Consider the following 22426-nt stretch of genomic DNA (forward strand, 5'->3'; position numbering starts at 1 on the left):
CACCTAAATCCAAATGGATTTGTCATGGGTAAAAAATGGACCCAGCCAAATTATAAATGAAAAGAACAATTTTATTACAGCGATCAAATTTGATCTGAGCCAGCCACAAGGAAAAGGGCAGTGCCACAAGGAAAAGGACGGGGTTTCGGTGGTCAGCCTTTTCTTTCCATTCAAAGTCCCACATATTCATAAAGTCTTTTTTTATTGTGTTGAGCTGAACAATCCAGTGTCCGGAAGCACTGGCACTCCTGATGGAGTTATGGGAACACTGAATTCAGATGTGTCCCTCTGGAGGGTTCCAGTGATCCCAATCTTGGGCCATTGCCAGGATGATCATTGCTCTGGAGCTCCTGGATCACCTGGAGAAACGACCCATCTCTGGATGGGCAACATAAATTTGTAAATGCACGTATATTAACTTGTAAATGAGGTTTTATCGGGGACCAGTTTCCACATCTGTGAGACAACCCCAGTACCAACTTGTACATTTTCTTCATAACATCAAATATTACATACATATCACTCTACCGGCCCGAAATATCTTTATTACATATAACATTTCTACCCTGTTCTATGTAATGAATATAATTCACGCCAGTATGATATGATATGTGTAATATTTGATATTGTTGCAAGCACACACGCCCGCATTGGGAGTTACCCCCACATATTTGAAAACTGGTCTTTGACAAAACCTCATTTGCAAACTAATACATGTGGCTCACCCAGATATCTCAAGGTGATAGAGGAACAGAGATGGTCGTTCCTTGAGGTGATAGAGGAACAGAGATGGGTCGTTTCTCAAGGTGATACAGGATCAGAGATGGGTCGTTCCTTGAGGTGACACAGGAACAGAGATGGGTCATTTCTCAAGGTGATACAGGATCAGAGATGGGTCGTTCCTTGAGGTGACACAGGAACAGAGATGGGTCATTCCTTGAGGTGATAGAGGAACAGAGATGGGTCATTTCTCAAGGTGATACAGGATCAGAGATGGTCGTTCCTTGAGGTGACACAGGAACAGAGATGGGTCATTTCTCGAGGTGATACAGGATCAGAGATGGTCGTTCCTTGAGGTGACACAGGAACAGAGATGGGTCATTTCTCAAGGTGATACAGGAACAGAGATGGGTCGTTCCTTGAGGTGATAGAGGAACAGAGATGGGTCGTTTCTCAAGGTGACACAGGAACAGAGATGGGTCGTTCCTTGAGGTGATAGAGGAACAGAGATGGGTCGTTTCTCAAGGTGATACAGGATCAGAGATGGGTCATTCCTTGAGGTGATAGAGGAACAGAGATGGGTCGTTTCTCAAGGTGATACAGGATCAGAGATGGGTCGTTCCTTGAGGTGACACAGGAACAGAGATGGGGGTTTCTCGAGGTGATACAGGAAAGCCTAGGAGCTGATCATCCCCCAACAACTCTAGATTGGGATCACGGAGATCATCCAGGCTGATACATCTGAAAGCCTCTTCCAGTAACTCCATCAAGAAGATTCGTCACCACCAGACCCTGAATTGTTCCACCCCAATGCAGAGAAAAGAGACTTTATGAATATGTGGGACTTTGAATGGGAAGAAAAGATGGATTGCCGAAATCCTGGCCTCGGGCAGAGAATTTCCTATAAAAACTGGTTGTACCAAGAGGGTGGTGTGTGGGCATAGAGGGAAACTCTGCTGAGGCTGTCGCTCGGCACTGTCCTTTCCTTGTGGCTGGCTCAGAGAGAATTCAATCACTGTAGTAAAATTTTTATTTTTCATTTTTAATTTGGCTGGATCCATTTTTATCTACAACACCGAGGACCAGTTTCCACATCTGTGAGACAACCCCCAGTGCCGACTTGTACATTTTCTTAATAATATCAAATATTACACACATATCGCTCTACTGGCGCAAATTATCTTTATTACGTATAACAGATTTCCACCCCGTTAAATTTTTCCTCTGTTTCACAGACAGCTCCCACTATCCCAGGTTGCTCCAAGCCTTGGGCACTTCCAGGGGTGCAGGGGCAGCCTCAGTTTCTCCCAGGGCTCGGGGCGGCCACGGGACCTAACGTCACATTGATACACAGATGAAAAATTCAAACTTTATAATTTTAATAGAGATTTGTAGGGAACGGTAATTTTTTTATTTTTAGCACTGGACATAAACTGGAATTTTTTATTTTTTTTTTTGTAGTAGGGATTTTTCTTTACATCCCTTGGGGATTCTTGATCTATTTTTATTACCTCGTACTAATTTACATATACACAGAATTTCACAATAGGTTCATGTATATTTATCCTGTTGATTTTGAGTTACAATTTGCAGTTAGCCTTTTGCACAGAGAACTCTCTAATCTCTTTGTCTATTTTTGCAGACTTCTTTTTTTAGTTTTAAGAGTTTAAGGAGCCTCTTTTTTCTCTTCACCTTGGAGACTGCATTTGTTTTCTCTTTAGCTGTGTGAAAAACGCCAGTCACTTGGGTTTTTAAATTGTTAAAAGTTTAATAATAATAAAATGGTTATAAAAATAATAATACAATCAGAGTAATAAAGTTTAGAGTTAGGATAATTACAAGAAAATAAAAAGTAACAAATTATGAATGTCTGGATGTTCTTGGGACACTAAGTCACAAAAAGCATGTCTTGTGAACAAAAGAATTACTTTTAAAACAATACACTTGTTATATATTCATATATTCTTCATGGTTATGCATACATTCTATTTAAAACAAGAACTCTGTTGTATGTCAACTGTTTCCTTTAATCTCCAAGGCATCTTCAAGTCTGAGCAAGGCCTGAAGAAATTAGCTTCTTCTGATAAGAAAACAATAAATTCCTTTTCTTTGGAAGATTTAGGTGTTCCTCAAAGCGAGCATCTCCCTCCTAAGAAAAAAAACTCCTCCCACATACACTGTCTCTATTTTAACATTATGTTGGAACCTAAAACTATATTTAACATGCTACTTAAGAGAATTAATACAGCACCACTTTCTAACATCACACATATAATATTCATTGTAACATTTGCGAAAAGCCAATCATAAAATATGCATTTTTCACAATAACTTTCTAACATCACATATATAATATTCATTGTAATATTTGCGAAAAGCCAATCATAAAATACCCACTTTTCCCAGCTGGGACAGTTTTACAAGCACAGTAAAGTTAACAGACTAAACAGCGTATTTCACTTGTGTTGGTAAGCTACCGTGAAAAATGCGTATTTTATGATTGGCTTTTCGCAAATGTTACAATGAATATTATTTGTGTGATGTTAGAAAGTGATGCTGTATTAATTCTCTTAAGTAGTGTGTTAAATATAGCTTTAGGTTCCAACATAATGTTAAAATAGAAATTATGTATTTGGGGGGAGGTGGTTTTTTTTTTAGGAAGGAGATACTTGCTTCGAGGAACATCTAAATCTTCCAAAGAAAAGGAATTTATTGTTTTCTTATCAGAAAAAGCTAATTTCTTCAAGCCTTGCTTAGACTCGAAGACGCCATAGAGATGAAAACAGTTGACATACAACAGAGAAAGTTTCTTGTTTAAAATAGAATAGATGCATAACCATGAAGAATATATGAATATACAAGCGTATTGTTTTAAAAGTAATTCCTTTGTTCACAAGACATGCTTTTTGTGACTTAGTGTCCGAGAGCATCCAGACGCCTGTAATTCTTTACTTTTTATTGTCTTGTAATTGCCCTAACTCTAAACTTCATTACTCTAATTGTATTATTATTATAACCATTTTATCATTATTAAACTTTTAAAAATTTAAAAACCCAAGCGACTGGCGTTTTTCACACGCAGCACGCATCACCTAAACCGAGATAGATTTATTCTCCAAGTTCAATTTTTATTCCGTTTGAACGCGGCCGCGCGCGCCGCTGGCGCCACCCGCCGGCCGCGCGCGCCGGGGGCCGGAAGTGGCGTCAGCGCCGCGCGACCGGAAGCGGCGGCAGGAGGAGGAGGAGGAGGAGGAAGGAGGCGGCGGCGGCGGCGGCGGAGCGGCCCCGGTGAGTCCCGGCCCCTTCCCATCCCCTTTCCACCTCCTTTTCCATGCTCCCCGTCCTCTGCCCCCTGCCCCAGCCGCCCCCTCAGCCGGCGGGGCCCTGCCCTGGGTTGTATCGCAGCAATACGTAAATGTATCTCTGCGTGTGTGGGGGGGTTTGTGTTTGTGAGGGGTGAGTAGCGGCACTGGGGGCTTCCAGCCCTGCCTCGGGAGAAGGGAATTGCACGGAAATGCTGCAGGGTTGGAGCTCCTCTGCTGTTGAGCCAGTCTGGAAGAGCTGGAGGTGCTTACCTGGAGAAAAGAAGGATCCAAGAAGAGCTCAGAGCTCCTTGCAGGGCCTAAAGGGGCTCCAGGAGAGCTGGAGAGGGACTGAGGACAAGGGATGGAGGGACAGGACACAGGGAATGGCTTCCCACTGCCAGAGGGCAGGGATGGATGGGATACTGGGAAGGAATGGATGGGAGATTGGGCAGGAATTGTTCCCTGTAAGGGTGCTGAGGCCCTGGAATGAATTTCCCAGAGAAGCTCTGGCTGCCCCTGGATCCCTGGAAGTGCCCAAGGCCAGGCTGGACAGGGCTTGGAGCAACCTGGGACAGTGGGAAGTGTCCCTGGTCATGGCAGGGGGGTGGAATGAGATGATCTTTAAATCCCTTTCCACCCAAACCATTCGTGATGTCAGAAAATAAAGAAAAAGCCCAAACAACCCAAAAAGTGACAATTTTGCACATTGACATCACAACCTATCAGGGGAATAAAAGCCCTTTTGTGCTGCTCTCCTCTCCAGCCCAGGCACAGGCTGTTGGCCAAAAGGAGCTGTTTTATCCCCAGCATTCATCCCCTGTTCATTCCCCACACACCCCCAGGAGCTTCCCTCTGCCCTTTGGTGGAAGCACAGGGTCAGGGCTTTCCTCAGAGTGTTCCAGAAGCCCTGACAGCATTTTTGGGATGCACCAACCTCCCCTTGCACAGGGCTGAGCCCCTGGGCTGGGTGGCGTTCCTCTGGGAATGTCCTTTTCCAGCTGTGACAGTGAAACAGAGGTGTGCCCATGCCTGAGCTGCTCCTCAAAGGGCATTCCCAGCCTGCTGGGCCCAGCTCCAGAATTCCCTGGCTCCTTGGAGCTGCTGGAGGAAGGGAAAATTCTGGAGAGACCTGCCCAGAGGTGGGAAGGAGTTGGGATGTGAAGTGGGAAAGGGAAAGGGAAAAGGAAAAAAGGGAAGGAAAGGAGAAAGGGGAAAGGGAAGGAAAAAGGGGAAAGGGAAGGAAAAAGGAAAGGGGAAATGGAAGGAAAAAAGGAAAAGGGGGAAAGGGAAGGAAAAAGGGAAAAGGGGGAAAGGGAAGGAAAAAGGAGAAAGGGAAGAAAAAAGGAAAGGAAAAAAGGGAAAGGGAAGGGGAAAGGAAAGGAAAAAGGGGAAAGTAAGGGAAAAGTTGATTGCTCAACGTGAAAAGAGGCAATTCCAGGGAAGGTGTGGATGAAGCTGGAAAAGAAATGGGCTGGAAACTGGAATGATCACAAAGATTTGGGTCAGGGGTGGATGAAAACATGGACAAATCACTTGGAGCAGCCCCATTGCCCTCGAGGGTGCTTGGAACTGTCTTGTCCCATCCCAGCCTCGCTCAGCTGTGCATGGTCTTGTCATTTTGGCTGGATTTGGAGCAAAGGAGGAGAGAAGCAATCTCTCCACTGCCTGGATTCCCAAATGTGTCACAGCTCCACAGTCAATCCCTGGAGGATATTCTTAGCAGCACGCGGCGCTCGCCTTCGGAGCCTTCACCAGGCCTTTGATTCCCTGACTGAGAAGTGGGGCTGTTGTTGCTGGGAGGGGCTCTGGGAGCAGCAGGGCTGGATTTCCTGGGGGGTATCACCTTTCCCAGCAGGGAGGAGTTGGTTTGTATAAATAACCTGGGTTTTGTTAGCAGAAAAATAGATAAAGACACTCAAAAGTCGAGTCAGATGAGGAAATCTCTGGGAAAGGCTCGCCTGAGTAAACCTCTTCTTGGTCAAGATGATTTTTGGAGCTTGATCCAGCCCCTCTAATGGTCCAAGCTCTGTGAGGTGCTGAGGAGGGGATGTCTCCTTCCCCCAGAGCAGGTGCAGTCTGAGCCTTGTCCCCTGTCTCCAGCATCTGTCACCTGCAGGAATGATCACTTTATCAGACATTCCTGATCTTTTATCAGACATTTATGTGTGATGAATGATTCTTTTACCAGACATTCTCCTGAACAGGAGAGCTTTGAAATCCAGCTCTTGGCTCAGGTTTTCCTGTCCAGCTTCTGAGGAGGCTTTTCCACTCCCTGTTCCTCAGACAGGCAGGAAGGGGCACAGTCTCTCCGGCACGATTTGACTTTTCGTGCTGGGATGGGACAGTCACAGCCTTGGAACAGCCTGGGGTCTGTGGGACAGAGCCTGATCTGTTCCTGGGGCTGCCTCAGGGTGTTTGGACATACAGATAAGGTGCCCAGTGGGCTGTTAAGCATCTCACAATATTTACAAATCATCCTAAAAACACAGTGGCCTCTCTTGTACCCTCCTCTTTGCATGGCTCTCCCCACAAATCCACATTTCAGTTTGCCTTTCCTTCCCCACCAAGCTCCCCAGAGCTTCTTGGTCCCCAGCCCAGTTGGTTTTTTCACCTCTCAGCTGAGGTGGTTTCTGCTCCAGCAGCTTCTCCTCCCTCTTGGCTGCTGTTTGTGCCTCCAAGCTGTGCCCACGGAGCAGAGGATGCAAGGTGTCCTCATCTGCCTCAGTGGCACAGGTTGCCCAGAGAAGCAGTGGATGTCCTATCCCTGGAAGTGTCCAAGGTCAGGTTGAGCAGGGCTTGGAGCAACCTGGGATAGTGGAAAGTGTCCCTGGATCATGGGGGATGTGGCGATTCTTACATACCAAAAAAAAACCAGTTTATGCTCAACCAGAGCCCCCATCCCACTGTGCTGCTCACACACCCCAAACCCACCTCTCCTGCCCCAAAGTGCCCATTTTGCTGCTCACACACCCCAAACCCACCTCTCCTGCCCCAAAGTGCCCATTTTGCTGCTGCAAAACTGAGTTTGCCTGCACTAATCCCACATCTTGCTGCATCCCTGATCAGGAAGCCATGGATCCAAGCAGAGCTCCCAGGGGTGTCCCTGAGGATTTATTTCCCTGTGTGGGGAGCACAAAGTGTGTTGCAGTGGCAGCATCTCTGCCAGGCTTTGGCTTTCCTGATTGCCCAGCGCCCTGTGGTGCTGAGGGGTTTTAAGGAACTGGGTAACATCTGTGTGATGGGTATTTGGGTGGGTTAAGGATTTGAAATCTGACACCTGGTGCTTTATTTTTTTTTTTTTTTTTTTTTAATCAGCATCTGAATCATGGTAAACAGGGCTGCTTTGGCAGGCAGTGCAGGCTGGCAGCACCCAGCTGGACTCCTACGGATTTCTCACCCTCACCCTCCGAGCTGTAGCTGCTTCAGGCAGGAGTTAGGAAGGCACCAGCCATTTTTAAGCCTCCTGTACCCTAAAACTCTGGGAAGTGCTCTCAAATCTGAAGCTTAAAGATCTGCTCCCCCTGGTTCTCAGCCTGGGATGTAGCATCACATTATGGTTTGTGTTACTTCTCCCCTGCTCTTCCCCCACATTTCTTCCTCCCTCCAGCCTCCATCTGCAGGCTCTGGGCCAGTTTTCACTCTCTGCACTGGTTCTGTGGAGACTTTGCTCCACATCCTGTCTCCAGGTGCAAAGGGCAGTGTGGCACCCTGGATGTTTGGACAACTTCTCAGGTGGTGGTCAGTGATTCAGACCACAGTGACCAAAGCAGCAGAATGCTCTGTCTGAACACATAAAGCCTCTTGAAGCTGCAGCTCTTCTGCAAAAACACCTTTTCATTGTTCAGAATGAAAGAAAAGCAGCTCGGGTCTCTTAAAAATGAAAAAACAATTATTTTTTTTCTTAACTCTCCTAGTCTGTGCCAAGATTCTTGTGTCTGCTGAGTAGCAGGCCATGCCTGGCTGCCTTCTACTCCAAGCCCAGGTCACCTGGGTGCTCATCCTGAGCTGCCTTTGCATGAGGTGACATTCCATAGTGGCTTTGCAGGGACCCAGCTGCCCTGGCCAGGGGAGGCACCGGCGCCGCCTCCCTTTGGGTTTGCTGAAGGATTGATTTTAAAACTGTGAGGTGGAGGCCGCTGACTCTCCGTCTGCCCTTTTTTCAGTACCTGGAAGCAGTTCTGAGCCCCACTAAGTTGAGACCCATGGCTACGGTGCTAATGTGCCGAAGATTGCCCAGGCTGAGCAGGGTGACAGCGCTCTCGACCACAGCCAAGCGCAAGGCCGAGCGTGGGAGCAGCAAAAGCAAGAAGGAAAAGCCAGATAAGCCAGGAGCAGCCAAGACTGGGAGCCAGTCAGGGGCTACAATCCAGCTGCTGAAGCCACAGGACTACAGAGTGTTGTATAATCCAGCTGCCTATGCCAAAGGCAGGGCTGGCTCCCAGCAGCACACGGATAGGGACAGCAGCCAGGCCCTCGGTGACACGTTCACCGGCCCTGGCACTGCACAGGCTCTGCAGACATTCCCCACTGCCTCTTCCCAAGCTTTGGCACCTGTCAGGAATGCCCTGCCCAAACCCAAGTCCAGCACGCTCCTGGAGGAGACCGTCCTGGCCACGCCGTACAAGGAGGAAGCAGAGAAGGAAAAACGGGAACTGCACGACTCCAAAGAGGACCCCCGCATGTTCCAGAAGGGGAGGCCTGAGTACAGAGCTCTCACCTGTGACAGTGCTGAGCCAGCACAGCCCCTCCCTGCAGAGGAAGGGGACTCGATTTTACAGAGTGTGGCGGGGTGTGAGGGCAGCCCGGGAATTCTCACGGATTATTTCCTCAAGCTGAGCCGTTTGCCAGCGGAGCGCCGCGCGGCGCTGCTGTCCGACCCCAGGTTCAGTGCCTTGTGTCACCAAGCTGTCACGGCCATCAGGCTGCTCAGCACCCCAGATCTCATCCAGATTTTAAAGGCTTGTGTCCCTTTGGCCGTGCCAGCCTCCCACCCCCTGCTCAACGCGTGCGAGGCCGAGTTCTGCCGGCGGGCGTGGGACATGGGCCTGGAGCAGCTGCTGCTGGTGGCAGATTGCTGGCGCTGCCTGGACCGCAGCGTGCCCTCCTACCTGGGCATTCTGTTCAGCTATGCCAACCTGCACTGGAAGGACCTCACCTTGCCCCAGTTTGTGCAGCTCCTTTACATCATCGGGGAAGGCCGGAGGTCGCCCGCGGACTTGGCGCAGAAGGTGGAGAGCACGATCCTGAAGCACTTGGACGCCTTCACCTTGGAGGAGCTGGGTGCCATCTGCTTGGGGCTCTTCAAGTCCCTCAGTGGGATTTCTGAGCACGTCATGAGGAGGATTGCAGACAGGGTGTCCCTGCAGATGGAGGACATGAGCACCTACGCCTTGGTGAACGTGCTCAAGATGCTGCGCTACACCCGCATGGACCACCCGCCCCTCATGAGGGAGCTCGGGAGGGTGATTCCTGCTCGGATTCCTGCAACAAACATCCAGGGCATCATGCACATCACTCTTACCTATTCATCCCTGCACTTCTTTGACGAGGATGTGTTGGCTGCTGTAGCCACCTCGTTGCCTTCCAAGGTGTCCTACTGCCGGAGCAAGGATGCTGCCAAATTCCTGTGGTCGTTTGGGTGCCTGGACTATGAACCTCCCAACGAGGAGGAGTTTTATTCCAGCTTGATAAAGCAATTGCATGCAAAACTCCATGAGTTTAGCAAGTTTCCAGAGCATCTCCTTACTGCTCTGCTTGGCCTGGCATTTGTCAAACGCTTCCCAGAGGAGCTGATAGACTTTGCTTTGAGGAAGGAGTTTGTCCAGAAAACCAGAGGTAGCAAATATGAGCTCAACAAGGACCTGTTCACCCTTGGTAAGAGCGTGGAAATCGAGTGCCCGACCTACCAAGGCAGCCGCCTCACCCCTCAGCTTTGTCAGGAGTTCACTGAGATGGCCTCAGGCTTTGCAGAGCAGGAAATCTACGTCCGGCCTGAAATCGTGGAAGCCACGTCCCTCCTGGAGAGCATGTTGGGAGGCCCTGAGTATGTGAAGAACCACATGATCCTGCCCCACACCAGGTCCAGCGACCTGGAGGTGCGTTTGGCCACGGATGGGCGTCCCATCCCCTTCAACTTCAAGGATCCCGTGACAGCCAGGAAGCTGAAAGACTTGGGAATTAGTCTGACAGATGATTTAATGTCTCAGCTCATACAGGGCAGAGCTCATAACCAGAGTCCCACAGAAGTGGGAAACGAAGCCAGGATTCCCAGACAGGAGAGCGGGGACACAACGGGCACACAGTGCTTGGGTGGAGCCCTTTCTGCGGGTGCCCCATCACAGGCTAAGCCTAAATCAGGGCTCTGGCAGGCTGGGCAAGTGAGGCTGGCCCTGCAGGTGTCCAACAGGAACCACTTCTGCTACAGCTCCAGGCGGCTGCTGGGGCTGCACTGCCTGAAGCGGCGGCAGCTGCGGCTGCTGGGCTACGTGGTGGTGGAGATTCCCTTCTGGGAGTGGTTCCCTCTGCTCAAGCGCACGCGCTCCGAGAAGCTCAGCTACCTCCACTACAAAGTGTTCTGCCCAGCACTGCTCACCAGGGCTGGCTAGTGGGGGCAGGGGCTTGCCCAGAGCCTCCCCAGTGCATCTCCGTGGCTGGGTACTGCTAAAATGGGCTCTGGGTGTTGGCTCAGTTGTTGGCAGGTGCTCTGTGTGGCCATTTCTGCTCTGGTGACATCTGTACTTCCGTGCTCTCCTTTTGTACCTGGATCCTCCAATGCTTCCTCCAGAAATAAAACCTCCTAATGATTCATTTTTCACTGTGATTGCTTCTTTCTCCACCCTAAACGAGAGTGGTTGGGTTTGGTGTGCCTCTGGGAGAGCAGGAACAGAGGATATTTAGTCATGAGGCTGAGCTGGGTGCCAGGAACACACACAGCTGTTTCCTCGTGTTTCCATCTCCATGGGGCTGGGGCTGAGGGCACAGCCTGGGTTTCTCCTTTAGGATGGAACCTGGATACTGAGTGGGACTGAGGGTTAGGGTGCTCTGACCTCAGGACATTCCATCTCATCCACCTCATTCCACCATGCACATTCCTTATGGCAGCAGCTCCATACTCCCACACAGCACACCAGGAAGCGTTGTGGTGACAAACTCCAGACAGTCTGGTTTGAAATTCCTTGTCCAAAACCACTGAGGATTTTTTTCAGGTCTGTGTTTCACTGCCTCAGTCCACAGATCTTTGTTCACCTTAGGGAAGGCACACGCTGAAGAGAGAGGGGAAAATAAAAACCCAGCCATGGGTAAAAGCAACTCGGTGACTCAACTTTAGCCATGAGATTTGTAGCAGAGTCTTTCAACTGAAGGGAGTGCAGTGACTTGGAAATGCAGAATAATCCATTTTCTTACTGAGATATTGAGACTGGAAAAATAAACCTGAGTCTCTCAGGGTCACAAACAGGAGAAAATCCTATAAAATACCCATACAGAACGCCTCATGTTGCAGAAGTCTTCAGCCCAGGAAAGAGAGGAGAGATAGAACAGGGGAGAATCTTGAGTTTTCCCAAGGAAGGGAGCAAGGAGAGTTGTTGGTTTGCCACTTTTCATAGCACCAGTGCTGAGGGCCAAGTGAATTTACCACTTTTGGTTCAAAATGAGGCAAAAAGGGCAGTTTTGAGGCACAACCTGTAGCTGAACAGTCAGTCTCCTATAAGATGTGAGTGCCAAAAGTCAGACCACTTTAAACAGTTTCCCACTGGCAGCCCAGTTCTGGAAACAGACTCAGCCAAGAAATCAGTGTTGGAGGAGAGTTGGTGTGTGCTTGTCCTGCTGCTTGAGGAGCAGGAATTGCTCCTCATGGCTGCCAGACCAAATTTTGGGACAGAAGTGCTGCTCACCTGGCTGTTCCTCTTGTAAAGTTCACACCTGCTTCATTTTCAAGGCATTGTAACCAAGCTCTGCTCTCTGCAGGTGTGAATTCCAGGTTGGGCTGGCTTTTATCCGTGGGATTTGTGCCTTGAATTCCACCTTTCTCCTTGCAGATGCAGCACAGGGAGCTCATTAACTCTGCCTTTCCAATGTGCCCCAGGAAGGCCAATTTCATTTGGACTGAACCAACAGATCAGTGGAAAATCATTAAAGAGCTGCTTGTTGTTGAAGGAGGCAGCGAGTCCCTGATTTGCAAGGTTGCCCAGGGCAGTGACATTTTAAAGCTGGGGTTAACATGAGGTTAAAGCTCTCACCTCACAGATAATTTCATTCTTAAAAGGGATCTGAGACAGCCAATTCCAGTCACTATTTTTTTTTTTTTCAATGGGAAAGACGGTGTATTCAGTTGAGTTTCTTTAATGACTGCTGGCAGAAGAATTTGGTGTTCAGATCCCAGACATCTCCCTCAGAGCTATTCCATGCCCTCTGCTCCCTTGGAGTTATTTAACAGCAATTATTAATATTTGTGGTTAATCTTCACTCTCTGTGACAGCCTTCTGTGCTGTGCTGGTACTTTTCTACACCTACAGAACTCTTGCATCTTTGATAATCCTTCATATCTAGTTGCTGGTCTGTTCATAGGTGGTTTAGTTAAAATAGCCATTTTGTTTTTGCTTTTTTTCCACAGGTTCACTGATTAATATTAATGTGGTTTTTTTTTTTTTCTCTTAATCTCATCTGTCTACCACATTAATTTAGGTTTCATCTCTCCACCACATTCATTTGGTTTTATATTGGCTTCACCTCCTGGACTCAGATCTGAGCTGCGTTTTAGGAAGTCCCAAGCCTGTAACTCACCCAAAACGAGTTCCTTTCACTGCTCATGGATATTCACTTCTTTTATTTTTAATTTTTTTTTCCCCAAGCTGACTCTGATGCTCAGCAAGTGACCTCTCTCCAGCTGCCAAGATGGTAATAAACGTCTGTCTCCCACAGTTCAAGCCAAGAATTCACTGCAACAAGGTAAAATAGTGATGAGGGGGTTTTGGGGAGTGGGAGGGATGGAGGGATTAGATGGAATTACCCTGGGTGGGGGAGCTTGTTCACTGCTCCTCTGGGATAATCAGCATCACTGCTGTGATGTGGCACACACTAAACACTGGAGGGAAAAGCCCTGATTTTACAGGATCTCATAACCAGACAGCATTATGTACCTCCAGCTATAAGTTCTTTGACTTGAGATCCCTTTTTCCGTGCAATATTCCAGTTTTCCCTCTGCCCATTGAAACTCACAGCTCTTGATAGTGTGAAATTATTAATTAATGTGAAATTGTGAAATAAGAATTCGGTGAAGTTACTTTCCAAATACTCTTGGTTTCACTCAGCACATCAGAATCTCTTTAAGAAACTCAATTTTCATTCAAACCTGGTTTTTAGTTGTAAGTTTCCACACCAACTCACCCCAAAATCCAGGACAACCTTGGCTTTGTAAATTCTGTGCTGCAAAAGCAGCAGTGCTGCAATTTGTTGCGGAGAGACCCAGCCATGCCACAGAGTTTGGTGTGATTGTCATGATCAAGACCATATTAAACTGGTGGAATAAATACATTTTCCTCGTTTTTATTTGTCCATTCAGCAAATGCTGCCGATTTCTCAGGGTTTGGGGATTCCAGGAAAAGGAATGGATTGAACCAGGCTGCCCAGGAGCAGAGCAGAGGGTGGGATTGCATGTTCCAAACCAGACCCAGCCTGGTTTGATGGACCTCCCTCAGGGATGGGTGAGGTGGCTCCCAGAGGCTGATTAACATCCAGAGTTCCTCTGGGACCCTGTAACTGTGATTCCAAGTGCATTTCCACATGGATAAGCAGGCACAAAGAAAACCAGGAGACTCCCACCTGAAAAGGGAGACTGAAAGAGGAGACTCCATCTCCCCCAGTCTCATCCTCTGCTCCCTGCCACCCTCTCCTCCTTGACTTATTTCACTGACCCAGCCAAAACCATGGATTATCCCTAATTTTTCACTCTTCCAGCAGTTAAGTCAGGTCTGCCCATGGTGACAGAGGGTGCAGGAAGAGGGGATGGAGGAGGGTGGGAGTGGGTCTGCTCTGCCTTACAGCAGGGATCTCCTGCCTGGCCTGAGCTGCACGTAAACCTCAGCCTTGGCTCCTGGTTGATGTCATCCTGAGAATTTCTGGAATGCTTGTGAAATTGGCTTCCCTGTGTTTCCTTGCTCCAAACTGACCCCGGTTTTGTGCTGGCACGCAGATCTCTGCTGATGGCTACGAGGTGGAGAACCTGATCTCCGAGGACCTGGCCAGGAGGAACCGCGGCTTCCGCAGCGAGTACTTCATCAAACCCCCGGTGCACGTCACCATCTCCTTCCCCTTCAACATCGAGATCTGCAGGATCAACATCGACATCTCCTCCGGGGGCTGCCAGACCTTCTCCGGGCTGGAAGTTTACACCTCTACCTCATGCAACAAAACCTCGTGGCAGAGCCCTGAGGGGCAGTGCTCAGGTCTGGCCGGGCAGCCTGTGTCGGACAAGGACACCTTCACCCTGGTGGGCAAAGCTGTCTTAAAAAATCAGAGCAAAGTGACTTTTGGCCACAGAGGCTTCAAGCCGAGGCCTCCTTTCCATCAGATGGAAAATGTCTTCTCCTACCCCGGCTCGGTGTCCCAAGACCTCTGGAACAAAGGGCCGGCCTCGCTCAGCAACGTGTCCCACCTAAAAATCTGCATCACCCACGTGGCCGGGGGGGGCCTGCCCAGCATCAAGAGGCTGGAGGTGTGGGGACAGCCTGCCAAGTCCTGCCCACAGGAGGTGATCGAGGGCGTCTTCCAGGTGGCCTCCCAGTTCCTGGCCCAGGACGTCGGCGGCCTCAAGCCGGAGCTCTGGACGCCGATGGAGAGCGACTGCGTGCCCTTCAGTGCCAACGAGCAGCAGACCCTGCACAAGCTGGTGGATGTCGTCCAAGACATCCCTGAAGAATTCCTGGACCCCATCACCCTGGAGATCATGACTTTACCCATGCTCCTGCCCTCTGGGAAGGTGATTGACCAGAGCACCCTGGAGAAATGCAACCGGAGCGAGGCGTCCTGGGGCCGGGTTCCCAGCGATCCCTTCACGGGCGTGGCCTTCAGCCAGCACTCGCAGCCCCTACCTCACCCCACCCTCAAGGCCAGAATAGACCACTTCCTGCTGCAGCACAGCATCCCTGGCACCAACCTGCTGGGGAGGGCTCACGCCTCGGAGAGCCCGGTGCCCTCCTCCATCACCATGTCATCTCTGAAAAGGAAAATGGACTGCATGGATCAGGGCTCCCTGCAGCCGCCCTATTTTTCTGCTACAAACTTACTCGTCACGGCTACCTCAGAGAACTGTGCTAAAAAAATGAAAGCTGACAGTGACTCCCACTTGATCCAGATGGACTGTTCCACAGGTATTGTGGCTCCCCAGGTCACCTCTGTTCCTTGAGTGTTGGGACAGCCCCAGGCTGGGGTGACAAATCCAGTTCAAGTTCCCATCACACCTCTAGAAAGCTTCCAGGCTGTGTTTGGCTGGTGGAGATGGGTTATTTCATCCACCTCCCCATGTTCCTTGTTCAGTGTTTCACAGCCCTCATTTGCTCAGGTCACCCTGTTCCTCTTTTATTTTGGATTTCCTTTCTCTTCCTTCCATGTGGAGACAATATTTTTCTCACCGTCCTGGTTTGAAGTTTCTTTATCCAGGGGGATTTATTTTCTCTTGCAAAAACAGGAAAATAAATGCCTGGTGGTGCAGTGGTGATGGCACAGGGAGTCCTGGCTCATCATGAGGAGAGAGGTGGGAAGGAAAGCAGGAATGGGACACAGAACAAACCACAGCAAGGGAATTGCAGGGACGAGGGACAGCTCAGCCTGGGAGAGACTTGCACAGAATTTGCAGGTGGTTAGAGCAGAAAACCTGGTAGAGGCTAAATGACACAAAAAATGTGACTTGTGGCTGCAGGGGAAACCCTTCATCCATTCTTTTCTCAGTGATGTGGTAGCAGCACTGCTGGGAATGCAAAATATCCTGCAAATCTGAGGACAAGGAGGCTCAGGTGGGACCTTGTTGCTGTCACCAACTCCCTGACAGGAGGGTGGGGCCAGGTGGGATTCTGGTGGGGCTGTGCTCCCAGGGGACAGGGACAGGAGGGAACAGGGGTTGCACCAGGGGAGAGTTAGGTTGGATTTTGGGAGCAATTCTTTCACAGAAAGGGTTGCTCAGCCCTGGCACAGCTGCCCAGAGCAGTGGTGGAGTTCCCATCCCTGGAGGGATTTAAAAGCTGTGTGGATGTGGGGGCAAAGGGTGTAAATCCAGGTGGGGGGATATTTCATGATTGCCTCTCTGGGCAGGTAAGCCCAATCTCCTGATCTGCTCTAACCCAGTGGTCTGTGACATGTCAAATATGACCCAGAGCTGCTGGAACCTGTCACTGCCTTCACCCTTCTCTCCATCTGCCCAAAAACATTTTTAGGATGAAGCTTAGGTGGCTGTTTGATTTTAAATTAATTCTTCAGTTGAAAATAATTGAAGTTGGGTGGTACCAGGAAGAGCGGGGAGAAGTCAAACTGCACTTTTCTGCTCTGCTCCCTCAGCCTAGAGCTCATTCCCTGTTTTAGGAGGAATTGTTGGTTATTTTGGCTGTGGAGGTGTGTGACAGCTCCCACCAGGATGTGCCCCAACCCCACAGGAGCAGGAGGGTCCTGGAGCTCCCAGGGCAGCCGTGTCCATACATAAATAAAAGCAGAGTGCTCAGCCCGTGGAGCTCCTGCTTCACTGGATCATCAGCCTTGATTGGTGGAGGAAATGTGCAGCACCAATTGCGAGCTCTTCCTCTGGGAGATGGATTTAACAGAATTAGTGATGCAGACAACATTCTCTTAATGCTTCGTCTTAATTAGCGCCGTCAGTGCTGCACAGGGCAGCCCTGCAGGGAGGGTCCAGCCCTGCCCTGTGCCTCAGAACTGGGACAGAGAGGGAAAAACAAGTCCCACAGATTTTATTAATGGTTTAAATGTTCTCTGTGAGCTGCATGGAGCAAGGCTGGCAGCACTGGGCTGGGATCCTTGGTAGCTGGCTGAGGTTTTAGGGAAAAACAACCTCCTGGGTTATTGGGAGTTTGAACCTTTTTCAGTCCTGCAGACTTCTACAACTCCATGAAAGGAGGGTGCAGCCAGGTGGGGGTCAGGCCCTGTTCCAGGGAACAAGAGGAAATGGCCTCAGGGTGTGCCCGGAGAGGTTTAAGGTGGTACTAGGGAAAATTCCTTCATGGAAAGGGTTCTCCAGCCCTGGCACAGGCTGCCATCCTGAAGGTATTTAAAAGCCATGTGGGTGTGGCACTGGGGGACACAATTTAGTGGTGGCCTTGGCAGTGCTTAATTTGATCTTGGAGGTCTTTTCTAACCTAAATGATTCTGGTCCTGTATAAATTGGCTCTGGGACACCACATGAATGGTGGTAATCCATAGGGAATAGGGCATTCCACCTCTAGGACCCAAAGGAGACGAGGCACTCCACCCCAAATCCCAGCCCCTTGGTGGGGAAAAAACTCTCAACAAAACAAGTGGCAGGGCTCCTAAAATCCTCCAAAGTCCAGAGCCAAGGCACTGTTTGCATCACAGATTCTTTTTCCCAATATTTACTTCCCCATCTATTTCTTGTCTTTTCAGACCTGGAGTTTGTTTCCTTTTGCAGACCTGGTCTCCATTTCCCTTTGCAGACCTGTCTCTGTTCCCTTTGCAGACCTGGTCTCCATTTCCCTTTGCAGACCTGTCTCTGTTCCCTTTGCAGACCTGGTGTTTATTTCCCTTTGCAGACCTGTCTCTGTTCCCTTTGCAGACCTGTCTCTGTTCCCTTTGCAGACCTGGTGTTTATTTCCCTTTGCAGACCTGTCTCTGTTCCCTTTGCAGACCTGGTGTCCCACGAGCAGAAGCTGTCGGAGAGCCTGGACACTGCCCTGACCTCGGCTCTCAGCTCCATGCCCTCCTTCACAGCCAAGCTGATGAAGAGCCAGCAGCAGGCTCCAGGAGAGGGAGGCTGCAGCAGTTCCTGGAGCGTGGGCACGGTCCTTGGTGAGCAGCGGGCACCTCTGGAGCACCTCTGGGAGCTGGGTTAACAGGGAGCCTCGTTCAGACCCCAGATATTAAATATTCCACATAAAAATATTACATTGTCTCCCAGCAAGCTTTACTTCACAATCCTTGCCCCTCTCAGCTGTTTTGCTGGTTTATTCTCCCACTGAGGCAGGTCAGACCTTGCTGTCCCCCAAAAGGTGTGGGATGTTGTCCATGTCCTGGGTCAGAGCAGGCTGTGGCACCAGTCCCATGATGTTCCCATGTTTTTGGCTGTCTGTGCTGCCCAAGGATGATCTGGGATGGACAGGACACAGTGCTCAGCCTGCTCCAGCTGAGTTCAGACTGTTCCCAGAGCTCTGCAGTTTGGGCTGAGAGGTTCAGTGTAGCCTGTGAGCTGTGTGGAGCAAGCTGGGGAGCTGCCACGTGGGTGGAGGTGCTGCAGGAGAGGTGTAAATCCAGCAAATGCTGCAGCCTTCCAGTGCTTGAAAGGGCCTTGGAAAAAAGAGGGAGAGTCACTTTTTATACAGACTGGACAAGGGGGAATGTTTGTAGACTGAAAGAGTAGGGTGAGATTGGGTATTGGCTAGGAATTGTTCCCTGGGAGGGTGGGCAGGCCCTGGCACAGGGTGCCCAGAGCAGCTGTGGCTGCCCCTGGATCCCTGGAAGTGTCCAAGGCCAGGTTGGACAGGGCTTGGAGCAGCCTGGGACAGTGGAAGATGTCCCTGCATATGGCAGGAGGGTGGAATGGGATGGGCTTTATGATCCTTCCAACCCAAACCATTCCATGATTCTTTGAAATACTGTGTGACATCCAGCCCTTAGCAGGAGCAGGTCACAGCAGCAACATTCCAGGCTGCCAAGCCCACCCACCTGCTGCCCAGCCACTCATCCAGCTGTGTATGCATTCCCAAAATTATTCCTTTGGGGTGCAGGGAATCACTGAACCTTCAGATGTCCCTCCACATGTCCTGGCTTCTCTTCCCCTGGGTGAGGCTCTGCCTGGCCATGGCTGAGAAGGAGCTTTAGAGGGACCCTGGGAAGGGCTCTGTCTGTCTGTCTGTCTGTCAGTCCATCTGTCTGTTTTTCCCCCTCTCCCCCTCCCCAAACAGCTTTTGCTGTTCCACAGTGACACTCATCTCTTCAGCTTTTTCCTGTCCCCTCTAAAATTGCTGCTGTCTGAGAGCTGAGTAGCCCTCGGTGGGTGGTGTGTGACAGGAATGCCAAGTGCCACCTCAGCCCTTCCACCTGGGAATGGCTGCGGAAGAGCGGGAGGGAGGATGATTTAGTCCAGTCAAAGTGAAAAGCCCTTTTTTACAGTCATCTGTCCTCAATTAAAAGCCTGATGGTGCAAGTGCTGATGTGATCCATCCCTTTCTGAGCACGCCCTGCCCTGGAAGCTGGACCTTTCCCTTTCCTTGTGGTAATGACAGGAAGCTGGCACAGTCCTGAGTCACAGCCGTGCCCTGAGCCTGCAGGACCTGGAGCCCTCGGACTGGGGCAGGGCTGGCACAGGAGGGGTGGCCCAGCCTGGGCTTCTCACACTCCCTGCCTAATCCACTTCTGTCCCTTCGTTTTGTACTCTCAAGCTGTGCCAGGGGAGGTTCAGGCTGGACATGAGGAGGGATCAGACACTGGAAGGGGCTGCCCAGGGAGGTGGTGGCATCACCAGGAAAGCCTGGACACGGTGCTGTTGGTTCACCCAGTAATCTCCGACGTTTTTTCCAACCTGCTGATTGTGTCATTCTGGATTTGCAGAGCACGGCAGGAGCGGCCAGACCCAGGGATGTGCTTCCTGTGGCAAATCCTTCTCCTGCTACTTCAAGGCAGAGCCCGTGTACCAGCTCCCCTGCGGGCACCTGGTGTGCCGGCCCTGCCTGGCCGAGCGCCAGAAGGCTCCGGCCTCCCCCATCCACTGCGGGAGCTGCAAGAGGGCGGCGGCCACGCAGGACGTCCGGAGGGTTCACTTCTGAGCACTTCTGAGCCCGGCAGGAGCAGAAGGAGCTGCTGAGTGCCCCGTGTCCACACGGAGCCGCCGAGGAGAGCCGGAGAGGGGAGAGCACTGCGCGGTCTAGTGCGGGGTGGGAGGTTAGAGCCAGAGCCCCAGGAGGACAAAAGCCATAGCTTCTTTATCAAGGAATATGTATTTATCCAGGACTGGTCTCCACCACTGCCCCGGGGCTCTGAGGTTTAGCACAGGTGCCTTTCGGACCAGCTCAGCTTCCCCCCAGCCAGTTCACGCCACGTTTGACCAGCAGCCACCCGGTTGTGGAGCAGGTAAAGTCCTCGTGAGTGGCAACACACACCAAGCCCCCTCTGACTTCCTCCCCTTCCCCACCTGGCCCTCCCCTCCCTGCTGGGAGCGTCTCTCATCCTGGAATCAGCAGCGAGAGGCCGTGCTTGAGGTGTGAGGAGCTGGCAGTGATCCCACCCTGCCCATCCAGACTCTTGTAGAAAAGCTATCCCATCCCACCCTCTCGGTTGATGTCGTGTGACCAGCCCAGCTCCTGGCTGGCTGATAGACATTTAAGCCTTAATAAAATGTTTAAAGTCAGGTTCTCTCTCTCTGGCTCCTAATTGGTCTCATCCTGAGGTTTAATGATGTCGTGGAGTGAATCTCTTGGCAGAGGAGGAAATAAATGGGCTGGAAAAAGCCAAACCAACACAGAAGAGCTGCAGACCAGGGGGTTTGAGCCTCGTGTATCACAGGGATGAGACTCAGACACTGCACCCATGGGGGCTTCGGAGAGCTGCTCACAAAAAAGCCAGACAAAAAAATGACTTGGATATGTTCTGTCCTGGATGTGCTGGGGTAAGGTGACATCAAAGGGTTTGTCACCTCCACAACCCCCTGCTGGTGCCACTTAATTGATGTTCTGGGCCATGAGGAGCCTGCAGCTGACTCGGCTCACTTTTGTCACACCTTTATTTGGTCTCAAAAGGCACCTGAGCAAAGTTGTGTTCCTGGCACGGGAAGGAGCTGCTCATCCCCTGGAACGCAGCTTTGTGCCAGCCCCACGCTGATCCTGACTCTGCGTCAGCAGGAGTTACAGCCCCTCTCCATTCTGAGCAAAAAGAGAAAATCACACGCTTTAAAATAATAAACACTCCGAAAATAGGCACAAAATTCCTAAAAACCCCACGATTCAGAGGCAGTAAATCCACTCCATTGCAGTGCTGGTGTCGTGTTTGCAGTGAGCCATCCCGGGGTGATTCAGCTCTCACAATCCCCCGGGGAAGGAGAGAGGATGGGTGGCTGCCTTGGATCCCCAGAGGCATCACCTTCTCCAGAGCTAGCAAAGCCTGGATGCTTCCAAAGCCACCTCTTCTGACAGCTTCTCCAGTGCCCAAAGTTCCTTGTGGTGTCTTGAGGGTGGGCAGGGATCCAGGTGGGATCCCAGATTACCTCCAGGTTCCCTTTGTTCTGCAGGGAGGGGCAGGAGCCACACGGAGCAGGGTTGGAAGGGAAGGGTGGTGTTGGGACATCAGGGCCCCCTCCCTGCTCAGAGCAGGGCTCATCTCCACCTCACTGCAGCTTCTCAGAGCCTTCATCCCCCAATTTCTCCTCCTTAACCCTCTGGGACCCTTGGCAGCACATTTCACCTGCTGTGTCCCCTCTTGCAGGGGATCCAGGGATGAATTTCCCTCTGCACATCTTGGAGCTCAGGGAAGGATCACCTGCCCCAGCTGGGTGTGAGTCCCCCTCATCCCAGGGCACTGAAACCCCTGTGGGCTGCAGGGACCCTCTCTGCACCCCAAGGTGTGGGAGGTGACACAGAGCCAGCAATTTCCTCTGCCTGGACCCACAGCAATCCCTCTTCAGCTCCCACACGGATGCCACCAGCACGTTTCTTCCCAGCATCAAGCCTGTCCTTTCCCTGGGAGCTGGGGAATGGAATTGATTGCAGCCTGAGCAATTACCTCTAATGCTGCCCTTCAAGCATTTTTTGGACAAATCCATCCCTTGTTGGTCAGTGACCTCCCAGCGTGACGTCCACATCCCAGCAGGATGGATTTGACCGTGGAAATGATCAAAGCAGTGCCCCAGCCAATCTTGATGCTGCCTCTGCTGCCTTTCAAGAGGCATCAAAGCTGTTTTCCAGCTGTCAGAGAAGCAGAGGAGCATCTTTATCCGTGATGTGAGGGGAGGAGGTGCAGGATCCCCCTCCCCACCACCCGTCAGCCACGGGGCCAGGGTGACAGTGACAGATCCATTTGAGGAGCATTAGAGCTCCCCAGCAGGAGCAGGGAGCTCTCCCTTGCCAGCCTGACCTTCTCCATGTGACGTCTTCAAAAAGTTTTTCCTTCCCTGCTGCATCCCCCTCCAGGAGCAGCAAAGGCTGGAAATGCACAAATCAGTGAAATTCATCCCATTTTCC

At 50.8% G+C, this 22426-nt stretch overlaps 2 protein-coding genes across 2 annotated transcripts; both read left to right on the top strand.

Annotated features, from left to right (window-relative positions):
• The first annotated feature begins 3959 nt into the window (after nt 1-3959).
• UBOX5 (U-box domain containing 5) lies at nt 3960-20601 on the top strand. The gene is made up of 5 exons (XM_021535776.2): nt 3960-4008; nt 12875-12971; nt 14215-15391; nt 17886-18047; nt 19806-20601. Exons 2-5 carry the CDS (start codon nt 12918-12920, stop codon nt 20018-20020), a joined length of 1608 nt encoding a protein of 535 aa, XP_021391451.2. The 5' UTR covers nt 3960-4008; nt 12875-12917; the 3' UTR covers nt 20021-20601.
• FASTKD5 (FAST kinase domains 5) lies at nt 7917-10832 on the top strand. The gene has a single exon (XM_021535774.3). It carries the CDS (start codon nt 8228-8230, stop codon nt 10628-10630), a length of 2403 nt encoding a protein of 800 aa, XP_021391449.2. The 5' UTR covers nt 7917-8227; the 3' UTR covers nt 10631-10832.
• Nucleotides 20602-22426: the final 1825 nt, after the last annotated feature.

Source organism: Lonchura striata, chromosome 4, assembly GCF_046129695.1.
Source record: "Lonchura striata isolate bLonStr1 chromosome 4, bLonStr1.mat, whole genome shotgun sequence".
NCBI classification, from domain to species: Eukaryota; Metazoa; Chordata; class Aves; order Passeriformes; family Estrildidae; genus Lonchura; species Lonchura striata.

Bases quoted from the DNA above. Each gene is read 5' to 3' on its own strand.
- FASTKD5 (XM_021535774.3), top strand. From the start codon at position 8,228: ATGGCTACGGTGCTAATGTGCCGAAGATTGCCCAGGCTGAGCAGGGTG.
- UBOX5 (XM_021535776.2), top strand. From the start codon at position 12,918: ATGGTAATAAACGTCTGTCTCCCACAGTTCAAGCCAAGAATTCACTGC. The intron at 15,392-17,885 runs GTATTGTGGCTC...TTCCCTTTGCAG, and splicing joins CCAGATGGACTGTTCCACAG to ACCTGGTGTCCCACGAGCAG. The intron at 18,048-19,805 runs GTGAGCAGCGGG...CTGGATTTGCAG, and splicing joins GAGCGTGGGCACGGTCCTTG to AGCACGGCAGGAGCGGCCAG.